This window comes from Castor canadensis, chromosome 7 (assembly GCF_047511655.1).
Source record: "Castor canadensis chromosome 7, mCasCan1.hap1v2, whole genome shotgun sequence".
NCBI classification, from domain to species: domain Eukaryota; kingdom Metazoa; phylum Chordata; class Mammalia; order Rodentia; family Castoridae; genus Castor; species Castor canadensis.
The window spans coordinates 17,199,305-17,223,520 of NC_133392.1; the positions used below are offsets into that span (position 1 = coordinate 17,199,305).

At 41.3% G+C, this 24,216-nt stretch overlaps 1 protein-coding gene across 7 annotated transcripts in view; it reads left to right on the forward strand.

The window, feature by feature from the left end:
- Nucleotides 1-24,216, forward strand: part of Nrap (nebulin related anchoring protein) — a 68,077-nt gene that overhangs the window by 17,300 nt on the left and 26,561 nt on the right. For 3 of the 7 annotated variants that reach the window (XM_074078270.1, XM_020166987.2, XM_020166990.2), the window contains 14 exons: nt 87-191; nt 1,951-2,058; nt 3,056-3,160; nt 7,559-7,657; nt 8,999-9,103; nt 10,226-10,333; nt 10,579-10,680; nt 12,774-12,971; nt 13,499-13,603; nt 16,295-16,393; nt 17,827-17,931; nt 18,994-19,101; nt 20,446-20,757; nt 21,899-22,003. In XM_074078270.1, coding sequence (XP_073934371.1) covers nt 87-191; nt 1,951-2,058; nt 3,056-3,160; nt 7,559-7,657; nt 8,999-9,103; nt 10,226-10,333; nt 10,579-10,680; nt 12,774-12,971; nt 13,499-13,603; nt 16,295-16,393; nt 17,827-17,931; nt 18,994-19,101; nt 20,446-20,757; nt 21,899-22,003 — 1,764 coding nt within the window. The remainder of the gene's footprint in view (nt 1-86; nt 192-1,950; nt 2,059-3,055; nt 3,161-7,558; nt 7,658-8,998; nt 9,104-10,225; nt 10,334-10,578; nt 10,681-12,773; nt 12,972-13,498; nt 13,604-16,294; nt 16,394-17,826; nt 17,932-18,993; nt 19,102-20,445; nt 20,758-21,898; nt 22,004-24,216) is intronic. The other 4 variants (XM_074078271.1, XM_074078269.1, XM_020166989.2 and 1 more) reach the window with 3 other exon arrangements.

A 24,216-nucleotide genomic window follows, 5' to 3' on the forward strand; every position in this document is an offset into this window, starting at 1 on the left:
AAAATGTTCCAGTTGAATCCTGGAGATGTTTTCAAGAGTGACTTTGGGTTTTGTTCTATTGAGCATGGAGTGTTTTGGTTTCTCAGGTGGAGTATAAGAAGGATCTGGAAGGTAGTAAAGGTCACAGTATCAACTACTGTGAGACACCTCAATTCAGGAGCGTGAGCAAGATCTCACAATTCACCAGTGATGTGAGTTGTCAGTGCCTAAGCATTTGCTTGAGCATTTTTTGTGACCTTAGTTTCTATCTCCTAAGAGACAGTTGATGTGGATATATCCCTGTGTCTGGGAGAAGCATGGCCTCTTTGGCTCAAGTACCTGCATGTTTTGGTTAAGATTGCCTGCTTGGGTTGGACTACGTAGTGTCAAATTCTGTCCCATGCCTCCATCCCCTCTTCTCCCCTATTCTTGACTTTGAGCCGTCAGGGCAGGATCTGTCCTCTCTGTCATTTTGCATCCCTTCTATGCAGCACAGTCTCCACTCCTGGTGATGAATACTGGCAGAAGAGCCTGGCTGAGTACACAACACCCCTTTTCTATGTGACTTTGTGCCTCTGAGTCAATCCACGATCCCACTTCCTAGTCACCCAGGAAGCCAAACGTTATTTCCCTCTCTTGGAGATGAGCAGATAGATACTAGAGTGGCAGTTAGACATTCTCAGTAAAGGTCTAAAGATATATACTTGAGAATATCAAGGACCTATTCTGGAGTGTACGATTTTACTTCTGCTTGGTTGTAATGCTCAGTGAGTAATTTATTTTGTGTGAATTTATGATTAAGAAAGTCAATTTTGGAACTAATATAATTGTTTCCATAGCTAGCCAACTAAGCTGACTTTGGGCAGGTTGTTCCAGCTCTTTGAGTCACTTTGCCTATCTGTAAAACAGGGATGATAATAATTCTCTCTTTATCTTAGAGCTTGTGAAGAGCCCACAAGTAGAATCATGTCTGATGCATAATAACCATGTTCTCTTTAGCTATTCCCAGTGCATGCACACTCAGTGCCCCACCAGTGAAGGTGATTTTAATGAAGCTTCATTGAAGCTGCCCAGTTTCCCATTTATGACTTCTTATTGTACCATTTACTTGAAAAGAAGGATTTGGAACATAACATTATTATTTCATATGGTTGCAGTAGTAATCAACTTTTACATCACAGAATTTTACAAAACTTTATTTTATTCTTCATATCCAGTCATCCCTCAATAGCCATGGGAATTGGTTCCAGAACCCTCCCTGGCAGATACCAAAGTCCTCAAAATACTAACTCTCTAATATAAAATCATGTGGCATTTGCATATAACCTACATATATGTGATTTAAAGTGTTTTAAATCATCTCCAGATTGCTTATAATACCTAATAAAATGTAAATGCTATGTGAAGAGTTGTTATGCTGGATAATTTAATGAATAGGGACAAGAAAAAAGTCTGTACATGTTCAGTGTAGATGCAGTCTTTTTTCTGAATATTTTTGATCCATGCTTGATTAAATCCATGGATATGGATCCCCTAGATATAGGGCCAACTATGGGTAGAAATGGAGATGATGACATGCAGTGACTTGTGCCAAGCCCCCCAGCCTGTGGCTTGCCAACAGCACCCACACAATCAGTGCTTCTCCACTAGCAAGTGCCACACTCTATGGCAAGTTCTCACATTGAAAAAATCTGATACACTTAAAACTGAATATGTAAAAACAAACAAATCCAGTCTGCTTTGTGTTCCCAGTGCCTTTCAGACTCCATGTTCCTATGTGCTTGTCTGCTGTCTTGCTCCAAGTTCTTGTTCTTGCTTGAAATTTAACTTGTTAAAAAATTTTGCTTTCATTTCTATTACTTAAATAGATTATACTGGATCATTTATCTTTTGGATTTAGTGCATTCAAACAAGTAGTTTATCTTCAACTAATTGGAAAATTTTCATTGAAAGTTTTGAATTTCCATGTAGAATAAATATAAAGAAAACTACCAGAACCACATGAGAGGCCACTATGAAGGAGTTGGTATGGACAGACGCACACTCCATGCTCTGAAAGTTGGCAGCCTGGCCAGCAACGTGAGTGTTTTATGCAAGGGTTTGTAAAAGGTCTACCAGGTGGGACATGGACAATTCAGCCAATTCTTTTTAAATCTCCCTTAAAAAATATTTTTGTTCTAGTTTGTAAAGATGGACACATACGAGTTTCCAAATGTTAACCAGTACATCCAAGGATATGTAAAATGCCTTAAAATTTTCAAAGGCTCAATTTAATTATCTTGGCTTTCTCTGGTTTGAAGAATACTTAGGTCTATTATAATTAATCCAATATGATAAAAATTTTCAGCCTCTGAGAGATGAAGAGAAATGAATGAGCATGATTTATATTTGAAATTCTCCAAGGTTCTAAAGCTTTTGTAATTTATTTGGAATTGGTTAGTCAGTTGATGAGTTTATTGATTTACAGTAATTATATTTATTGAAGATCTACTTAGCCAGGTGCTAGTCAAGGTAGTGGGATAACAAAATAGGTTAAAAAAAAAATAGTCCAGGTCTCTGGAATCCACTAGTCTCTCTGGCTTTTCATTCCAGCTTCATAGATTTGCAAATACCAGGTTGCAAATCTTGGAGATAAAGAATACTTCAAGGGAATTGATTTCATTATTAAAACATATAAATGTTAGGGTTCCTCCATTTGAAGATGTCATTTTTGACCATTAGAAAAAAAATTGAAATACTCTGGAGATTCTTGTTTTTTCGTTTATTTTCTTGGGATTGGCCAAGAAGCTTTTTTCATTATATACCCACAGTAAGTGTGCAGCTTTAACAAAAACAACAAGGAGTCCCATAATTAAAATGAAAGATAAAATAAATGTGCTATGATGAAAGTTAACTAATTTTGGATTAATTAAGAAGAATTCAAATTAAAGGCAAAAGTGTGAACATAATTTAATTTTCCTTGGAGGTGAAGAAATTGAATTAATTTTGTTTCTGGCTATTTAAAAAATATTTCTTATGACATTCAAACAAGGTCAAAAGAAAGTGTTGGCTGATTTTGCTTTTCTTTGGGTTTCAGATTGCCTACAAGGCTGATTATAAACATGACATTGTGGACTACAACTATCCAGCCACTCTTACTCCTTCCTATCAAACAACAGTGAAGCTGGTGCCCTTGAAAGATGTAAGGCCTGTTTGTCTTATTACTTGTCATTTCCTTCCTGTGGGGAAATTCTTAGGCAGCAAGATGGAAAGAAACAGGCACATCAATTCTTAGAGCTTGAAAGACTGAGAAAGGGAACATTTATAAGAACCATTCCATGGAAACAATGACTTGTTTAAAACTTTAGAGTGCTGTAGGATAAGGGTAGAATAAAGTAACATGAAGTGAATAGGTGGATGTAAGTTAAGAGTAAATGGTAATGTTGACTTAGCTTTTTTCTCAGGAACATATTGGAAAGTATATACACATATGGACATATATTTAGTGAATCTACTTGTGTCCCAAACAAAATTGTGCAATTAATTAAATTCATTGTTTGATGATCACAAGAAATTTACTACATGTTTATTATAGAAAAGTTAAAGAAAAGGATAAAAATCATCTACTATCTTAAAAACAACTTAGGTTGATCAGAAGTGAGTTGGTGTCAATGAAGGGGAGCTTCTTTTTTTTTTTAAAGTGGAACTAGGGTTTGAACTCAGGGCTTTTCACTTGTAAAGAAGGCTGTCAAGGCTGTCTGTTATCTGAGCCACACCTCAGTCCATTCTTGCTCTGGTTATTTTGGAGATGGGGGTCTTGAGAACTATTTGCCTGGGCTGGCCTCAAACTACAGTTCTCTGGTTCTCAGCCTCCCAAGTAGCTAGGATCACAGGCATGAGCCACCAGAGCCCAGCTATGGAGTTCTATATATCTTTATTGACTGTCCAGTGTTACTGTCCTTCAATTCCTTTGAGATCAGCACAACTCCAGTGATTGACCTGGGTTTTCCCTATTGGTAGTGTCTCTCTCTCTCTCTCTCTCTCTTTCTCTTTCTCTCTCCTCTCTCTTTTCTCCTCTCCTCTCCTCCCCCCCCACTCAGAGTAAGCAATAGGATACAGTTGTGTAAACACCGTGTCCGGGACACTAAAGAGAAATCACTGGCAAGTGGTGTCTATTACATGAAAAGGGTTTTTCAAATGTGTTACACAGCAGGGGTGGGAATGGAGGGCTAGAAGGGCTGAACCTTTGCCTCTCCTTTTCCCAGGAAGTTGTGTTGGTTTGACTTACTCATTTCCCCTCAAACTTGAACAATGCCAATGTTACTTCCTTCCTTTTTTTGGCTGCAGACCTTACCTGGGACACTTGCCTCTTCAAAGCACGTCATTAAAACTTGAGTTTTAATTCTTTGTAGAATTCTAGAAATCATGCCTGAGAGCACAGACAAAACGAGGTCGATTCCTACATTTTTGTACTCCTGTCATAGCATGACTCACTACTATATATATATGCTTATTGAAGACTCTGGATCAAATCGTACACCAGAAATTTAGCTTGTCTACCTGGGAAATCTGATATGAGAATTAATCTATACCAAAAGAGAAATATTGAGTTTAGAGATAGTTTAGAGGAGTGTTTTGTTTTACCATACAGTGTTAAAAAAAATGAACCAACATGAGGAAATCATGAGTTCACATAAAAATTACTATTATTACCTCTTATTGAAAAATCTGAAAACTCTGGGAAAAGCAACCCTAGGTCCTCTGTGGCAACAATTGGCTGGGGTTGAGTGATGGCTGGGGTTGGGTGATGGCTGCTCCCTGAGTGTACCCTCCTCTTCCTTCTCTGGTTTTCCTGGTTCTGGTGTGAATTTGAGCTTATCAACTCTCATGTAGGGATTTTGGTATTCAGGAGGTTTGGGGAGTCCATTTGTGGTCTCACCATCTGGGAGCTTTAAAGGTGGTGAAATTAGCTATGAAATTAAATAAATCATGGGTCCTTAATTAGATAGTATTTTTCAGATGGGTTTATAAACACGAATAGAATGAAAATGAGACTCTATCTTTAGCAAAGAAACCCTTCAGAATGTAGACTGAAGCAATGGCCAGGCATTTGTGATGTTGCAAAGATGTGATTAATCATGGAGCCTGTTAATTATGTCCTGCAGAGAAAAGCAATCGTGCTTTGTGACATACTTAATGCAGAATTATCAGGAAGGAAAATGCCATTTAAAAAATACAGTTTTTGTGACATTTTATCATGCATAATTCTGAATTCTAATAGACTCTATTATGAGTTGATAGTAATTTTCCCTCTGAATTAATGCATTAGGAAGTCACAGTACTGTAATCTCATTAATAGTTGACATTGAAATGACTTTATATTTCCTAGTTTTCCCTATGTACTCAGGACATACAAAAACTTTTCTTCTTGGATCATTAATGAAAAAGCACCGAATGGTGCTAACCTTCACTCCAAATCCATCCACACACTGTGGCCCAGTCCCAGGAGCACTAATTTTTCCAGGTCCTCTTGGAGAGGTTAACTTGTAAGTCTTTTGTTTGTGCCTGGATTACATTTCCCTGCATGAGAAATGCTGGCTCTGCTTATGGGAAACCCCCAATCACCTGTGAAATAACAGCAGTCTCGAGCACACAAGCTTTGGCAAACCAGGTTTATGGAGCATAGATTAAGAGCCACATTGCAAAGCAGACTCCTAGGATTCAAATCCAACTCTGACACTTCCTGGCTGGGTGACTTGGAGCAAGTCACTTTAGGTCTCTGTGGCTCCGTTTCTACATTGTAAGGTAGGGATGCCTTTCAGGTAATGGGGAGGATTAAATGAGTTAGTATATGTGAAGCACTTTGAGTGTGCCAGGCACATGGTAAGTTCCTTGTGTGTTGGTTATAATTAGTTGGTGTTGGGACGGGCAAGAATGAAGTGAATACAATTCCCAGTGAAGACATGAAATACACATGCTGGTGGCCAGTGGACCCAAAGTAGTCCTTTGGTCTATTTCACTTGTGTCACTGAATTTTAAAAATATTGACTTATTTGCCAGCGTTTAAAATTATAATATTTTACATAATGACATAGGTCCTGGTTTCTTTGAAATTGAAAATACGGCTGTTCTGTGTCCCGTATTGATGTATGATAATTGTCTCCTAGAGTTAGGTGGCAGCTGCTACCTTTGGCTACAGTCTCCACCACTCCTTACTACTTCCCCAACAATGAAACTAGGCATTTAGCCTTGTACCCAAATAATGATCTGTTTCCCATAGACATCTGTGACCTTTGGGCTGCAGACTCCCCAAGGCAGGCACTCATGTTTAGGAGGCAGCAGTATTAGGTAGTAACAGCAGGCAGATAGAAGGACAAAGATTGGGAATGGTAGGAAATTGTGGTGGTGGCTGAGGTGGGGTCTCTGGGAAGGGCAGAGATAACTTCTGGAAAGCAGGTCAGGGGCCCTGGGTGGAGGTCCAGGCATAGATGGTGGTAGATAGTAGGAATGTAGAACCCAGCCTAAAAAGACTGCCACACACTACAGGATACTAGGTAGGGTTATGGACTTCAGACAGTCAGAGACATGATATCTGTGCCTGGGGTGAGGGGGTGATCTGGTACTTCCAAGCCAAGCAGCCACAGACCAGCTGGCAAGTGGACCCAACCTGGAGCCTGTGTGTGGAGAGGCTCAGGTGTCCTGAGGGATGGTATCAGTTTGGGGTTCTGGGAGTAAGGACTCACATGAGACAACTACATGGACAGAGCTTGTTCTGCACAGGCTCCCATGACTGTCTATCAAAGGAGTGAATGAGTGAATAAGTGGATGAATAAAAGGGATCAGGCAGCGTACGGGAAGGACAGGATTAGGAATGAATTTGCTTCTTCCTCTTTTTCCTGGATATCAGGGTCACCTTGGTGTGAAATTGTGAAAGGAGTAATTTCACTGACCATCTGCAACCTAACCCTCTTTGCTTTCACCCTAGGTCCTCTTCCCCGAGTGAGTTGCTGGGGCTTTCCTCAGCTCACCTCAGCCCCTTCCCCTGTGATCTACTCTTGAGCTGCAAACCTAGGCTTTGACTCCCCTGCTCAAGTTCCCTTTCTTGTGCACTGGATCTTGGTCAGGTGCATTAGAATTATTGGGACATGGGGTATGTGTATGTACCCAAATACCATACTGGTTTCCAAAGCACAATTGTACCAATCCATACTTCTGGCAACAGTGTTGAATGTCCATCGCTCTATATCCTTGCTGACACTTAATATTGTCAGCAATTTTATTTTTCTCTCTTTAGGTGGGTGTGCCAGGGCTTCTCATTGTGGTTTTAATATGTATTTCTCTGATTAATAATATAGACAATCACCTTCTACTATGTTCACTGGCCAGTTGATTGCTTTTATGAAATGCCTGTTCAAGTCACTCATTCTTCAACATACTGTTTTTCTATCTGTTCAACTTTGAGAGTTTTCTGTTATCCAGTTGGAATCTTATTATTTTTCTAGGAATTTGAGAATTGCCACTCTGTAGATTTGGGGAAGGGAGCCAAGAAAATATTAGAGATATGAGCAAGTGACATCTTCCTATGCCTGTTTTTACCTAGGTCAACTACAGGCAGAGCATTGCCAAGTTGAAATACAGCTCCGTGGTCAATACTCCACAGATCGTTCAAGCTAAAATCAATGCCCAGCAACTAAGCCACGTAAGGGACCTGCCCTTGTCCAGCTGGATGAGATTGCTGTGAGACCTCAGGACATCCAAACCCTAAGGATTTCACTTTTATTAATGGTGGCATGTCTTTACAGCCATGAAATGACTCCCGCTTTAAAGCATTTTATTAGGGAAAATTTCTAATACATTCAATCCAGCTTCAACAGCTATCAACTCTTGCTCATCTTGCTTTGGCTGTAGGCCCACACACTTCCCCCTCTCCTATTATTTTAAAGAAAATTCCAGCTATTGTATAACTTAGTCTATAAATATTTTAGTGTGAATCTCTGAAAGGCAAAAAAGTTAAACATATTTGCACACTTTTAATATATTGCCTCCCCAAAACACAAATAAAAAAACCCCAAACTAATAATAATTCTTAGTATTACCAATACCTAAGGTCCAGAGTTAATTTTTGAGCAAGACTACTTCTCAAATGATGCTCTATTCTTCCATCAGGAAATCACATGCTGCTTAGCTCCTTTGTGTGAGTGTGCTTTAAGATGTCTTTTTCCTTCAAATGTGTATTTGATAATTATGCATTGTCAATTATTGTTATCACTAATAATATTAATTATTGTTGAGTATCTACCCTGCACATAACAAGATGTTCAGCACTGTAGCAAGTTTAAAAAAGAGTATTTCCAGCCAGGTGTGGTGGCTCATGGCTGTAATCCTAGCTACTTGGTAGGTAGTGGAAATCAGGAGAATTGTGGTTGCAGGCCAGCCCCAGGCATCAACAGAAAAAGAAAAGTTTGTGAGACCCCATTTAACCAATAAAAATCTGGGCATGGTGTCACATGCCTGTCATCTCAGTTATTCGAGAAGCATAAATAGGTCCAGGCAGCCAGGCATAAATGTGAGAACCTATTCAGAAAAGGTCTAGAGGGCTGGAGGTGTGGCTCAAGCGGTAGAGGGCCTGCTTTGCACGAAGTCCTGAGTTCAAATCTTAGTCCCACAAAAAGGGAGCTAGGGGTGTTGGGAGTGTGCTTCAAGGGTTAGAGTGCCTGCTTAGCATGCACGAGGCCCTGAGTTCAAACTCGAATACTGCCAAGAAAAAAAGTTTTCTATCCTCCAGTGCAAGGAACGAGAGTTGGTGAAGTAGTCACAGAGAACTGTTTTGCAAACTCACAAATTTGAATGGGCCTTTCAGTTGTCTAATTTTTGGTTTGTCATCTTCAATCCACTCATTTAAAACATTACTCAAATTACAGGCTTCCTTGTCAAAGTCCTTTCCAGAAACTCCTTCTCAGCAGCGAGTCTCAGGGGGAAGAGGGAAAACAGAATATTCTCCCCATAGAAAACCCCTGCAAATGTATTTTAAATCCAACAGGTGAATTACCGCGCCGACTATGAGAAAAATAAGTTGAATTACACCTTGCCGCAAGATGTGCCTCAGCTGGTGAAGGCCAAGACCAACGCTGAACTGTTTAGTGAGGTGAGTGTGAACCATGTGGGGAGAACACGGCCATGGCGGGGATTGTGTGTAATTGTGATAATGGAGATACTGGGATACTCAAACCAGCAGGTGGTGCTCTGTTCCTGAAAGCCATCCATTGTGCTGTAATTTTGAATTTTGCCATCTCATGGCAGTTCACTAGGGACGAATTGGTCATAGTGATTTAATTCTCTTTTTTTGAGCATGTGTATGTTATGTGTGGACACACACACACACACACACACCACCACCATCATCACCATCATCGTTGCCATCATCCTGGTGGCTTCTAACTGATAGCTTGCTATATAGAGGAAATGCAGTTTCAAGAGGAATGATCTTAATCATCAGAGTCTTCTGAAGTATTGGCTGAATTAGGCTTCTCATTCTTGATGGGATTTGTGGTGAAGGAGAAGATAAAAAGGAACTGATGTTTTTGAAAGTCTGCCCTATACTATGGTAAATGATATTACATGATAGATAGAATGTATGATATAATACAGAGTTATAATAATCCCAGGAGGTGTTGTAAAGACATGGTTGGCAGCATTTGACTTTGGAATCAGATAGACCTGGATTCACACATGTTGGCATGGCCATTTTTAACCTGTGTGACTCTAGGTCTTTAGTTTCTCTGAGCCTCAGTGACTAATGTGAAGATCTGCAGTTAGTGAGTAAAACATTTAGGAACGGGCCCACCAACAGTTATTGCTACTATGGCAATACTAATACCTTATATCTCTTTGACACTTTGCCAGTTGAGGATTTGTTTCTATACACAATATTTAATTTACTCTCACAGCAACCCTGAAAATGGTAATATATTCCTTTTGTAAATAGTTGACTATGGCCCAAAGTTACATGAGCAGGAAATAAGAGACCTAGGAGGACCACATAGGTCTTCTCTGTGTCCTGACCTATTTATTACCACTGTTCTGAGTGACCCTGTGCCTGAGGAAGCAATAACAGTGTTAATAATTACTGTTAGCATTTTGATAATAAAAGCCAAGACTCTGACCTGCAAATAATTGAAGAAACAAATTTTGCTTTAAAGAAGACTCCTCTTCTGCTTTCGGCAGAAATATGGATAGCAACTTCTGTTCACCTGTTCTTGTTTTACAGGTTAAGTACAAAGAAGGCTGGGAGAAGACAAAGGGGAAAGGATTTGAGATGAAGCTAGATGCCATATCTCTGTTGGCTGCCAAAGCCTCTGGGGAGCTTGCTAGCAATGTAGGTTTTCTCTCATTAACTCAGAAATGTATAGGGAATGGTTCCAATAAAATGTCAGTGGTCCTGCTGAAAAAAATAATGACTGTTAACATTGTAAACATCACAATTCTTTAATCTTCTTCTGGATTCGTGGGAGTCTGGGGGATGCTTTTTTAGAATTGTTCTCTGTGCACTTGTTAAACCAGAGTCCCTTCGATGGCAAAGTCGCTCTCTCACTCATAGTAGACTTTCTTCTTTCTCTCAAGATTAAATACAAAGAAGAGTATGAAAAAACAAAAGGAAAAGTCATGGGAACAACCGACTCGAAGCTTCTGCACTCTCTGCAGGTGGCCAAGATGAGCAGCGAGGTAAATTCTTTTTCTAGTCCCTAGCCCCTCACTTACGGGGGTGCTATTTTAAAACTTTTTCCTGGGCCTACTCTACCTGGGATTATTACCTTTTTTGACATCCACCTGTAATTGTTTTCTTTCTGGGCTTGTATAAGAAGTTTGTTTGCTTTCTTTATTTTGTTAAACCATACTATTCTTTTAAAGCTTTTGAGTGTAACTGATCAAGGTACAAAAGTGTTTGGGCACATTTATTTATGCCACAGTTATTTGCCAAGCAGTTACTATGGGCAAAATGCTACATGCATGAGACACTGGGGCTCCAAGCATGAATAACTCATGACAAGTTCCTCTGTCATGGAGCTCAGCTAATAAGAGAGTGTTGTTTAACAGAATACTGAGACTGGTAATTTATAAAGGAATAGGTTTATAGTGACACATAGTTCCAGAGACTGGAAAGTCCAAGATCAGGCCATCACGTTTAGTGATGGTCTCATTTTGCAAAAGTTGGAAAAAATGTAAAAATAAGTAGGTACATGCAAAAGAGAAAGAATACAAGAAGTAGCTTGGTCTCATGATAACTAATTCAGTTCCCTGAGAACAAGAATTCACTCACTTTACTCCCATGAACATTGATCTATTCACAAGGGCTTTGCCTCTCACTAGGCTGCATCTCCCAACACAGCTACATTGAGGAATTAAACCTCAACATGAGTTTTAGTGGGGATAAGCCATCTTCAAACCATGGTAAGGGGTTAGGCAACAAACATTCTGTTTATTGTGACGGGGTTCTGGACAAATCCTGTGGTCACAAATACACATGGTATTTAAAGTATTTGGCAAACAATTAGAGCATCCTAGGCTCCAGCCAATCAGAAGAATACTACCTGTAAACAACTGTAATGGCTGGAGATTTGCCTTGGTAAATGTCACTTACCAAAATGCAAAAGCAAAAGCCTTTGTGGAAGGAGAGTTCTGCTAGAAGAGACATATCTGGTTTCTAGTCAAGTCTTCCCTGCTAATGCAGGCAGACAAAAAGGACACACAGCCTTGAGTTCCTGCTTTATGCTGTCTGCTACAGGCTGGTCAGCTTATGCAGCTCTGATGGTATTCAGTTGGATATAATAACAAGTTATTAAGAGGCCAAGGCTGGAATAAGAGAGTTGACATCTGGGTCACCATTTTGGATGTGTTACACAATAAGCCTTAAGAAATGCATAATCATTAAACATAAAGAGACATTGAGAATTTGGCTTCAGTACAGACAGACCACAAACTGGTGTTTTATGTTTGTAGTTAGAGCAACTGAGAGCCCAAAAGATTGTGCCTTGCCCAAAATCAGTGATAGTGGTAGAGGGGTAGAGAATTAGAGGCTAGAACTCTTACTGTGGAGCACCATACTCCATCTACTGTTGTAGGCTGCCTTTCCCACCACAAATCACCACCACCATCACACCACTATCATCACCACCATCATTGCTACTGTCATTACCACTACTGCATCATCATCACCACTGCCATTACTGCCATCACCATAATAATCACCACTATCACCATTAGTCACAACCATCAGGACAACCACCATCATGACCACCATCACCACACTACAATCATTATTGTCATCCCGATAGCTAACATTTATCAAGTACTTGCTTTGTGACAGTCCCTGTACTAAACACATTTCTAATACTGTTTCATTTACTGATAACAACAATTCCCTTGAGGAAAATGAACCCTTGGGGAAGTGATACAACTTTGCACAGGTTGCCCTGGTGGTAAAGAAAAGATCAGGTTTGAACTCAGGCTTGTCTGTCTCTGCAGCCCAAGTTTTATTATCCTGCCTCTTGAAGGCACAGCTAGTGTGCTCTTCCTGGAGCAGCCAAGTAAAAAGAGTTCAGATTGGAGAGAAGCAGTCCTTCCAGAGATAAGGAGCTGTGGAAACATAGCTCCCCTATCATGCTGCCTTATTAGCCAGGACCTGGGTCATACCTTTCTAACAGAGGAGTGGCCTTTCTCAGAGTGCCAATTCCTCCCCAAAGCCCAGGAATCTTTCCTGCATTGTCATGTCAAGAGCAGGCTATAACTAATGGGCCTTGTTTTAATGTACATTTAAGGTTGAATACAAGAAAGGCTTTGAAGAAAGTAAGACCCACTTTCAGCTGCCCTTGGATATGGTGAACATCAGGCATGCGAAGAAGGCCCAAGCTCTCGCCAGTGACCTGGACTATAGGAAGAAGCTGCATGAATACACTGTGCTGCCTGAAGACATGAAGACTCGGTGGGCCAAGAAAGCGTATGGACTCCAAAGCGAGGTGCGCCCTCACCCACGGCCAGCTCTCCCCATGCATCTTGTGATTCGATATACACTCAGAGTGATTCTGAACTTGGCATTTGTTTATTGTGTAACTCGGAGGACTAGGAAGAACTAGAGAGGTGCTGGTAGGGAGGTGGAGACAGAGTCAAGACAATGGAAACTGAGGGATGGAGGTATAGGACTCAGAGCCATTATGAAGTCAAGATGAGCTGGTAATAGGCATGAGCAAATGAGAAGCAAATGTTGGAAACTTAGCAGGTGGGCAAACAAAGCTCAAAAAAATATAAGAAGCATTCTTTCTAGTAAAGTTGTGGTGTTTCAGCACTAAGGAAGAACATGCTGTTCTCATTACAAGGTGGGTCTGGTGGCTTTGCCTTCCAAAGAGAGATATGCCTGGCCATAAAACTGGAGGGAGCAGTTCTTCTGGGAAGACTAATGCAGGATCAAGGTTTTCTTAACTTCTCATCAACTCTGTCCTGTCTGTACCATGTGTTTCATGAGGACTTGGTGACATTTCTCTTGCAGCTGAAGTACAAAGCTGACTTGGCATGGATGAAGGGAGTTGGGTGGCTGACTGAAGGGAGTCTCAACCTGGAACAGGCCAAGAAGGCTGGACAGCTTGTCAGTGAGGTAACCTGAACTTAAACCTCTGGCTTCTAGTGTTCTCAATCCCTGAATCACAGATAGTGACCCTTTCCCTCCTCACCTCAAACTTTTTTTTTTTCCATGTGTGTATGTGGTGGGGGTACTTCATTTTGCACCTCAACTGCACCCTGAACTAATTTTCCATATTCTTAAACTTCTTGGGGAGGTGTTTACAGAACCCTACATATTTAAGAAGCAATTTCATCTAGAGAATAAGTCAGTACAGAAAGATTAGACAGGTTGGACATCCTTCATCTGAAAGTTCAAAACCCAAAATGCTCCCACATCCAGAACTTTTTGATTACCATCATGACATCACCACAAACCTTTGCTTCATGCACAAAGTTCTTAAAGATAGTGCATAAAATAACCTTGAGGCTCTATGTGTAAAGTGTACATGAAACATAAATGAATTGAGAATTGGGTTCCATTCCCAATCTGCCACATTATGTATGGGTAAATATTCTAAAATCTGAAAGAAAGTTGAAATCCCACACACTTCTGGTGCCAAGCATTTCAGATAATGGATACTCAACCTGTGATGTCTTTGTGTGAGGAGTGTATGATTTCTTGTTAATCACAGACTGTTTTCTTTACGCCAGTGCCTCATAGTCACTATAGACTACACACAAGACACTTATCCTTCCTGACCCCCTTCTCCTATGAAAATGAAAAGGTTGAATAAGAAACTGCCCATGGCCCTGTGGCTTTAAGCCTGTGCATCTCTTTATGCAATGGAAAGTTGGCCTTGACAGCAGGCGGAGGAGGACTTTTGAAGGGCGTTTCATTTGGAAGTGTGACTATTTCAGGAACTTTGTTTGGGATCTTCAAAGAGGATTCTTGCTTCAGGGCCAAGAAGGCTGACTTGGCATATCTCTTGCAAATGATAATAATAAACTAGCCACCATTTATGGGACTGATAATAATTATTTAATCACTGGTACAGTTGATCACTTTGATTGCGTTAATTCCTATTAGTATTCATAGTCACAATTGTCCAATGTGAATAGATACTATGATTATACTTTTAATATTCCAACTTTACATGTGAGATTTAAGTCACGTTTTGAGTAAGTAGCAGAACTGACATCTATACTTCTATACTTATTATGACCCCAGTGCCCCAGCTCTTGACCACTAAGCAATAGTGCATCCCTGAAGTATGTTTTATAATTCAATCTTATCTTTCCACTGCACTTGCCCTTGTCTCAGGCAAAGACACATTTAGATTTAGAATGTATAAATAAGAATGCAGAAAGAAAAGAATAATCCTGTAGAGTTCCTGTTACCTAGTTTCTTTGAGACCAGTTGCAATCCAGGTGGAGCAACAAGAGCCCCTGCTCCCCCCCATCTTGGATCAGAGTGTGGAATTGAGGGGTAGACATGGGGTGGCAGGGGGGTGTTGCAGCCAGTTGGTCCTTCAGCATCAGGAATGTCAGTTTCCATCTCACTTCCTGTGCTGACTACTACTTTTTAAGCTATTCATGGGCCAGGAAGATTTTATCTCCACCTTTTTTATATGCTAAAATGAATTTTTGGCTCCTCATAAGTATTTATAATTTGATCAATGCAGACTCTGAGATGTCTGGGAATTTCCAACAATGGAAGGGCAATGTGACTTCCTTCAATTATGTGGTGAAAAAATTCTCCCATTCAACACAGGAACAAGGATGGGAAATTTGAAGTCTCTTTGTAATATTTTCTCTACAATTATTTTCTTCATAAAGATAGACAATTTAGAGTTCCCAGTGTCCAGTCCCTGTTGTGGGCTCAGTTGTTACCACAATACTGTTGCTGTTGACACAGGGAATGCAGGTTGCCCTGGGCTGTGAGTTCATCTCTGATGCCCCCAACATGTGAAGCTATTGCTTCAACACACCATCCTCCACAGTCACTTTTCCCCTCTACTTGGCAACTCCAGTGGAAAAGCCAGACGAACTAATCTTCAGGAAAGACAAGAAGTCCCTATGGAGAATCAAAATTAGCACATCTGAAAATTTGCCAGTTGTAAGATGGAGAAGAAGACCTCAGTGATCTGGAAAATGAGAAACTTTGAGGGTGAATCCCATCTGATCTCTGGCCTTTTGTCTGAGGCTCCTGAGATTCTTTCTTTCTTACAGCTAATGTTTACTGGATAATCAAGGTAGCACCATGGACTGTTGTATGGTGAGGTACTAAACACATGTGCCAAGGACTTGGTTCTCATGGAAAGATAGCATTGAAGCCTCTGCTCCACCTCAGAGTGAAGGAGCTTCTGTTGATCTACTTGATGGATCTGAGAAATTCAGATCCATTAAGTGACATGCTCAATGTCATTAAGCTGGAGAGAGGAGGAAGCAAAATTTAAACCTTGATCTTTATGGTTATAAAGTTCAGGTTTCCTCCACTTTACCTTCCTATGTCAGACCTGGATTTATAAAATGGAAACGCCCATTGTATACAGTGCAATACAGAATTTGCTTAGGGGAACAAATTAAAATTTCCATTCATTAATAGCAACAAAGTCAAGCTCACCTAAGCAGACTGACTTGGGACTGTGTGGTTCTAGCTACAGAACCAAGAGAGTGTCTCCTCCAACGAGATGCTTGGGCTACAGAAAGGATAAGTGTGTGTGGTGTGTGGTGAAAGGGGCAAAACCTGATCTTATTGCTGTGGATCTCTTTTCTTTGAAAACAGAAAAACTACCGACAGAGGGTTGATGGGCTGAAGTTCACCAGTGTGGCTGACAGCTCCCAGATGGAGCATGCCAAGAAGAGCCAGGAGCTGCAGAGTGGGGTGAGTCCTGCCTGGACTGCTCTCTCTTAACAGTGTGCTGTGTCATGGACCTGGGAACCTCCGGGGACAGCAGCAGGTGATGCCCAGGCACTATCCAGGAACCAAAGAGCCTTCACCTTAAATAGGCTGCATCCAGCCTTCCCCAAGGCTTCCAGGTTGTTTCTGGGAACCGAACTCCTCCATTTATTAGAGATAGATGCAAGACTGACTTTATTCCTTTTCTGCTATCAGTATTCCTTAATCCTCCTTTCTTCTTTTTCTTTCTTCTATCTCTCAAAGACTCTGTAATTCTGGATTTGGTGGAGAACTACGTGGAGAAGGGCAACATTTGACTGTGAATGTGTGCAGAACATGCTTATTTGGATTCAAATATAGGAAGTAGAGCAATGAGGCACCATGTGTATTATTTACAGATTAGTGTTCACTAAGTAGGTGTTTTACTTGCTACAATCTGACCAGGTCCTCCCTGGCTTTCCTTCTTAAAGAACTAGGTATACCTGCCAGAAAGGATGCTATCAAATTAAGTCAAAGTCAGCAAAACTCAATTCAGAGGTTACAGGAAAAGGGAAAGAGGAAAAACAATGTGCTAAATTTCCATGGAGAAATTTGCTCATCCTGCTTTTTTGGCCACTGCGCACTTCCTAGTGTCAGCACTTCTCGGTGCATGAAGATTGTATGTGAAAGTGCAGAAGGCAGTGTGCATCCTATCTGTCTTACTTGGGAATCCTCTGATGGGGTATTTTTCTATGGCTGTGGACAGTGTAGGTGACAACAGATTGGTGAGGTCAAGGGCATCTCAAGGGAAAGATGTGCAAACAGAAATCTTAGAGGTATTATCAGGTTAGCCCCTAACCCTAAACTTTGTTTACTGTGTATGTCATGCATGCAGTGGATAGAGATATAGATATAGACATATGTTGTTTTTCATTGACACATAATATTTGTACTTACTTATGGGGTACAGTGTTATTTGATACATGTATACAATGTTTAATTATTGAATCAAGGTAATTAGCATTCCAGTTTCTTCAAATACTGTTTATTTCTATGTGTTGGGAAACTTCAAACTCTTCTCTTCTAGTTATTTTGAAATGTATAATAAATTGTCGTAGACCATAGATGGCCTATTGTGCTATAACATTGAAACTACTTTCCCAGGCTGTGTTTTGGTACCCATTGAGCACCCTGTCTCTGTTTCCACTCCCCCCTCCCCTTTCTATCCTCTAATGAACTCAATTCTACTTTCTACTTCTATGTGATCAATGTTTTGAGCTACCACAAATGAGTGAGATTGTATGGAGTTTGTCTTTCTGTGCCTGGCTTATTTCACTTAACATAATGTCCTCCAGTTCCATTCATGTTGCCGCACCTGTGATGGACCTCCCATCCCCACCCTACCCCCTGGCTCCTGATTCAGTGTTCTCTCCCAACAGGTGGCCTACAAAGCAGAAAATGAGCAATCTGTGCATCAGTATACCATCAACAAAGACGAGCCTCTGTTCTTACAGGCCCGAGCCAATGCTGCTCATCTCAGTGAGGTACACGAGAGGCAGTAGGCAGCCATGGGTTCTGTTCTTCTGTGTCCATAGCCACCTGCTCACTAAATCCACCAGCCATACGAGTAGTGTCTCTGTCAACTGAACTTAGATACATCGTCTGGTTGTTATGAAAATAGTTCGCCAAGTAGATCTGGCTCCTGATCAGTGGACAGCCTTTCTTAGCTTGAATCACTTGAATAACTTGAGTCACTAAATAGATCAGGGGTGAAAGTTGAGCAGTGGCAGAGGGGAGTGAGTAAGAACTCACATATTGGCTCCAAACCACTTGGGTTTGATCCTTGGTTCTACAACTTACCAGTTGTATGACCTGGACAAATTCTTTATTCCAAGTTGTCCTACTAGGAAAATGAGGCTAACGCTAGCCCTTCCTCACGACATTGTCACAAGGCTTCTTTGAGCAAATATGCATGAAGCACTTGGAGGAGCATGCACAGTGGTGGCTACAAGATATATTGTATCCATGATTCCATCTTCCTCCTTGTGTAAGGAGGGGCTGTCTTCAGCTCCCAGGTGTTTGGGGTTCATGTCTGGGGTGAGGAGGGGTGAGGAGGACTGTGAGAAGAGGGGCTGAATTGATGCACACACCAAAACAGGGAAGAGTCTTCCAAGGGAAAGCGTTCAAAACTTGGAAGTAGGAGCAGGAGAGAGAATGAGAGGAACAAGGAATGGCTCAGATACACTGGAGGCCAGAGCAAGGGGAAAAGTGACGGAGGCAGGAAAAAGAAGGGTGCAGTCAGAGCCCTGCTGCACAGATGCTGTGTTGTGCAATGTTATTCCATCTTTAGCAAGTCTTCGAGGCTTCCATGAAGACTCCTCAAGACTTCTTGGACTTTAATTTCTGCTTCTTTTGCTTAAAGCCCTGTGTGCCAAGAGGCCTTCAGGCAGGGAACAGAAGGCTTGGTTGTATTTAGGCTACTTGAGTTCAGGGCTCTCAATTTCTAGGAAAGGCACTGTCCCTGTTTCCTTCCTAGAAAGGTCAACACAGAATCTACAGAAACCCTCTCACATGAGGACAATCTCTTCTCTCCTAAATCCCCCTAGAAACTGTACAAGAGCAGCTGGGAAAAGCAGAAGGCCAAAGGGTTTGAACTGCGTCTTGACTCCTTGACTTTCCTGGCAGCCAAAGCCAAGAGGGACCTGGCCAGTGAGGTGAGTTGGTATCCAACTCCGATAAGAGTCAGGAAATCCTGCTGCTTTATCTGGGCAGATCTTCATCTCCCCGAACCTCAACATTCTTATGTGCAAAATAGGGATAGTAACAATCACCTTGCAATGAGAAAATCACCAGTGCCCAACAAGCTTCATGCCACTCATCGATTTGAGTAGGTGGCCACTGGCAGTAGTGATCGTAGTGAGAGTTGAAGGTCCTCCTTTTGAAGATAATCTGATGCCAGACCCACTCCACAACTTCCTGGAGATGTAGCCTGCTCATGGCTTAGAGTACAGGCTCTGGTGTCAGCTACACTTTGGAGAAAACCCCAGCTCCATCACATAGTAGTGTTATTTTGAGCAGATATGGTTTACCTTTCAGCATTTCAATTACTTTGCTGGTAAATAGGTAATTGCAAACTGGTTGTGAGGAAATGAAATGAACTGATGTATATGAGGTGTTTTATAGTCTGATGCAGACTGTTGAGTCTGTTGAGAGATAAGGGGTTTGAGCCAAAATATATGTTAAACGCTGTTTCCTTCCTCCTTGAGAAAGTCTTAAAAAAATAGCCAGCAGACTCAATGGCTTGATGATCTTGTGGATTTACACTCTTTATCTTGTAGTCAGCTGGTGACAGTTTACAAACCAATGTGTGGGTGCACTTTGAGTGGCACAGGTGTAGCCCATGCGTGGTTATTTAATTCAATAAATAGTGGCAGATATGAATACTGCTGTAGGCAGAAATGACAGTAGAGTTCATGTCGGCTAATAACCAAAATAATGGTAATGTTGAAAATGATTCCACATTGTTTTCGAAGTATTTCCACATTGTGCTTTCTTCTGGTTGTCATTGCTCTTGGCCTTGCTGTTTTGTTTTCAGGTAGTGTGCTCCCTTTCACTCCCTATACTCCTTGAGTTCCTTATTTCACAGCAATTGTGTTTTGGATATTCTGTGTCTTTTTCATTTTAGGACTAATTTTTATTTATAAGTTCTCAATATGATCCAAAAAGATCTTAAAGTAGTTTTCGTAGGAAACAACAGGCCATTTAAAAATGATTTCAAATAATTGGAGAAGAGATGGGATGTCACTGGAAAACTGATAGAGGGCTGATGGTTTAGATCAGCATTCAGTTGAGCTCAGAGCTTTGTGGCAGCCAAGGTGAAAAGGGAATTAATGGGGTAGAGATATTTTATTTCACTGTTTGATGAAAGGAAATATATTAGTCATCCAAATCCTGATTCTAATAGGATTCGGTCGAATGGCTTTGTTTTAACTCTCATTCCTGTGATTTGAAGCGTATAGGAGGTTCTCCTATATCACTGCCCTATTTCTCTCACTTAGGTAAAGTACAAGGAGGATTATGAGAGGTCCAGAGGGAAACTCATTGGAGCAAAAAGTGCACGGGGCGATTCGCAAATAAGCCACTCGCTGCAAATGTCCAAGCTGCAGAGTGACCTGGAGTACAAGAAGGGCTTCGAGGATACCAAATCCCAGTGCCACGTCTCTCTGGACATGATCCACCTCGCACATGCCCGCCAGGCTCAGCACTTAGCCACAGACATAGGCTACAGGACAGCATCAAACCGCTTCACAGCTTTGCCCACAGACATGAAGATGGAGTGGGCCAGGAAGGCATATGACTTGCAGAGTGATGTAAGCTCTGCATGTGTGTATGTATATCCATGTGTGTGCTGGTGCTGGTGCAAGTCTTCCCTAAACCCTTCAAGACAACAGTTTGTGGTTATGGGATGTCTACTTCTGAATCCTGGAGTGGAAACACTTTAGCTTCATATGACGCCCATTTTAAGTTCTGTACTAACGAACAGAAAATCATAGTCCTTCTTGGAATTCTGAACTACATGTTTCCCAAGTTTCTTTTCATTGCTTGGGGAAAATGTTTTTGTCACATTCTTAGTTGTAACCCACCATCAGTTATCACTGATAACTCATTCTGACTCAAGCAGTTCCTTGTCTGTGGAATGAAAAGCTCACTAATATTCAGTAACCTTTTCTCCTTCCTCCCTATTTCCCCAATGTTTCTGCTGTCTTTCTGTCTTGATTCTTGTACAAGAATGTGGATGAATGGCAAAGGCAGGTAGACTGTAGCTAGGCTGTTACAGGTGTGCATGTATGTGAGCGTGTGGTTTGAGTGTGTGTGTGTGTGTGTGTGTGTGTGTGTGTGCATCCCTTCCTGGCAGAGCTATTTCATGATAGATAGGTGATATGCTAGCTTTAAAGAAGAGTTCATTTAAATAACTTTTCATTAAAACTACTCATTCAATGGCAAGTAAAGAAATGAGAAATATCTTCCTTGCACCCCCACCTCCGTGGGAGGAAGGAATTGGCACTGTGGAATGCCTCAAATGTCTTATAAAATTCCCTCCAATAGCGCCCACCTGGATTCTGCTCTGAATTCTCATTTTCATCGCTGCTGCATGTCATTTCAAACAAGAAAATTTGTAACAGACAATGAGGATGCGTTTCACTCCAAGGTGGATCTGAGTCCCTAACGAGGGCCGAGGTGGACCTAGCCCTTCCCCCTCTGCGTCCAGCGGTGTTGGGTGGAGCCTAAAGCTGCCATCCACAGGCAGGGCTCCAATTAAAGGGGAAATTAATTTGCATTTGGGAGCCCTACCTGTGACTGTGCAGAAACACATAAGACAAAGTGGCATCTAATTTGGCTCAGTTGGCACCAAGAGTACATCAGTACATTGGGAGCTGCTAACAGCCCTCTAAATGTCTGTGCACCAACAATGGTCTGCCTTTCTTTTTTTCTTTCCTTCTCCTTTGTCAGAACCAATACAAGGCAGATGTGAAGTGGATGAAAGGCATAGGCTGGGTCGCCACTGGGTCATTAAATGTGGAGCAGGCGAAGAAGGCAGGAGAACTCATTAGTGAGGTGAGATTTCCTGACAGCATGTATCAGGCCTGGCTGCATTAGGTGTGCAGTGTTTCTGTATAAAATTAAAATAATTTCCACTCAAAAGGCAAAGAAAAAGGCAAAGCCACATGAAAGGCCTCAAAACCTGGACTAGGGCTGGTAATTAGAGGGAGCCCACATACCAAACACACACCAGTAGGGGCCCATAGAACCCTGGCAAAAACAAAGTGGGTGACAAATGGTGTTATGAATAATAATGACGATCAAACAGAGCTCAATTGCTACCCACCAACTTACCTTTTTAATGAAGCAACACAGGAGAGATGATGAAAAGATACATTTACTGCACCCAGAAGGCCCTTCTATGACTTTATGCACATTTTCTTCCTCTCTGCCACAGCGTAAAACAGTTTTTGAATATTCACATGATGTCTAATGCAGTGACATAGTTGGCTCTTTTTTTGTGTGTGGGCGTCTCACTTCCACTGTACTTATATATCACTCCTGTCAACTTATAGCCACCCTGGCTGGACCCTAAGCCATACTGCTTATCAAAAGAGCCTTTTCCCCATAGCTTCATTGAGCTTAACTTTTAAAGGCTGTGTCAGGGTTTTCCAACCTCAGCGCTATTGATATTTTGCTCATTCTTGTGGAGGGCTGTTCTGGGCCTCACAGGATGTTTAGCAGCATTCCTGGCCTGTAGGTTCCAGTAGCATCCTCGGTCCAGTCGAAAAAGGTCACACACATTGGATACATCCTCTAGGGGGCAGAATTACTGCTGGACTGGGCAGCTCAGGGAGCTATCCCTGGCTTAGGCTCACACAGAGGCAAACACCATCAAATCATTCAAATCCACCCACCCCTCTTGGTATCTGTTTGGGGAGGGACTTGCTTGGAAAGCAAGTCAGCATTTAATTGTCTACAGAATAGCCTGGTTTTTCTGGACTTTTCTGATCAGGGAGGTACCCACAGTGGCCATAGGCCCTAACGATTTTAGTTTTGGTAGTGGGTCTCCTGGGCCTTTATTTAATGGAGGCTTTCTTACTGAATACATCATCAAAACACAATGATATCTGGTGGATTTTCCAAACACACCTGCTTACCATTAATATTTTCCCTGTCCAGTGATCTGACACATTGCAAAAGTGGCCTCACTCTGATTGGCCTAATTTTTAGAGCCCTTAGTCAACATTCCAGATTCAGAGAGAACCCTGGGACCACAGTGAGGATAATACTGTCCTAAGTTGTCGGGTGTAATTAAGGAAAAGTCCTCATGGGAGGACGAACATAAAAAACTCATAGGAACAGGCATTTAGGTTAAAGGGCTCATGATCCAAACTGTCAATATGGGACCTAATCCTAAAAGGAAATGAAGAATAAATACTGCTCTGTGCATAACCCACACTTTGAGATGACTCCTTTCTATGTCTCGGTCTGGCAGCCAAGAGATCTTTGGGAACATTGCCCCATAGTGGTATTAATTTGTCACTGGATTTTGATAACTTTCTCAACAAATTTGTTTATCCTACATGATAAAGTTGCCTCAGACCAGTCCTTAAACTTCAGTAAATAAAAGTAAGACATCTTTGAGTAACTCTTCCCAACTATCTCAGTGAACAGGGATCAGGAGGATCACGGTTGGAAACCAACCTGGGCAAATAGTTCGCAAGACCCTATCTCAAAAAAACCCATCACAAAAAATGATTGGTGGAGTGGCTCAGGTGTAGGCCCTGAGTGCAAGCCCCAGTACCCTAAAATAATAATAACAAACAGTTCAGTTTCCTGGAAATGTACTTTGAATTTTAAAAAAAGGAATTAATTTAAGCATGATTTTCAGAATATCTCAAACCTGGGTATCAAGGTCTTTGCCAGCATTTAAGATGACTCCTTTTTCTTGTTATTGTAATATGGTAAAGAATTATTGCATATGCTAACTGAATCAGGCTCTATAGTGGCTAGTGTACACCTCCCCAGTGTTAAATGCAGAGGTTTTACTGTGATAATGATTGCCAAATCATTTTGTGAAAGGAAATGGATAATGTAACCATGAATTCACTTTCTTCCTTAGAAGAGCCAAACTAAGATATGTAAACAATTGTGACATAGTATTTGAAGCCTATAAAAAGAATCCTTTCCTAAGTGTCTGTCCTACAGTATTTTACTAGTATAACCTAATTTTGAGATGTTGTCTTTGCACCAGGTAGAAATACTTTAATGTTAATTGACATGAG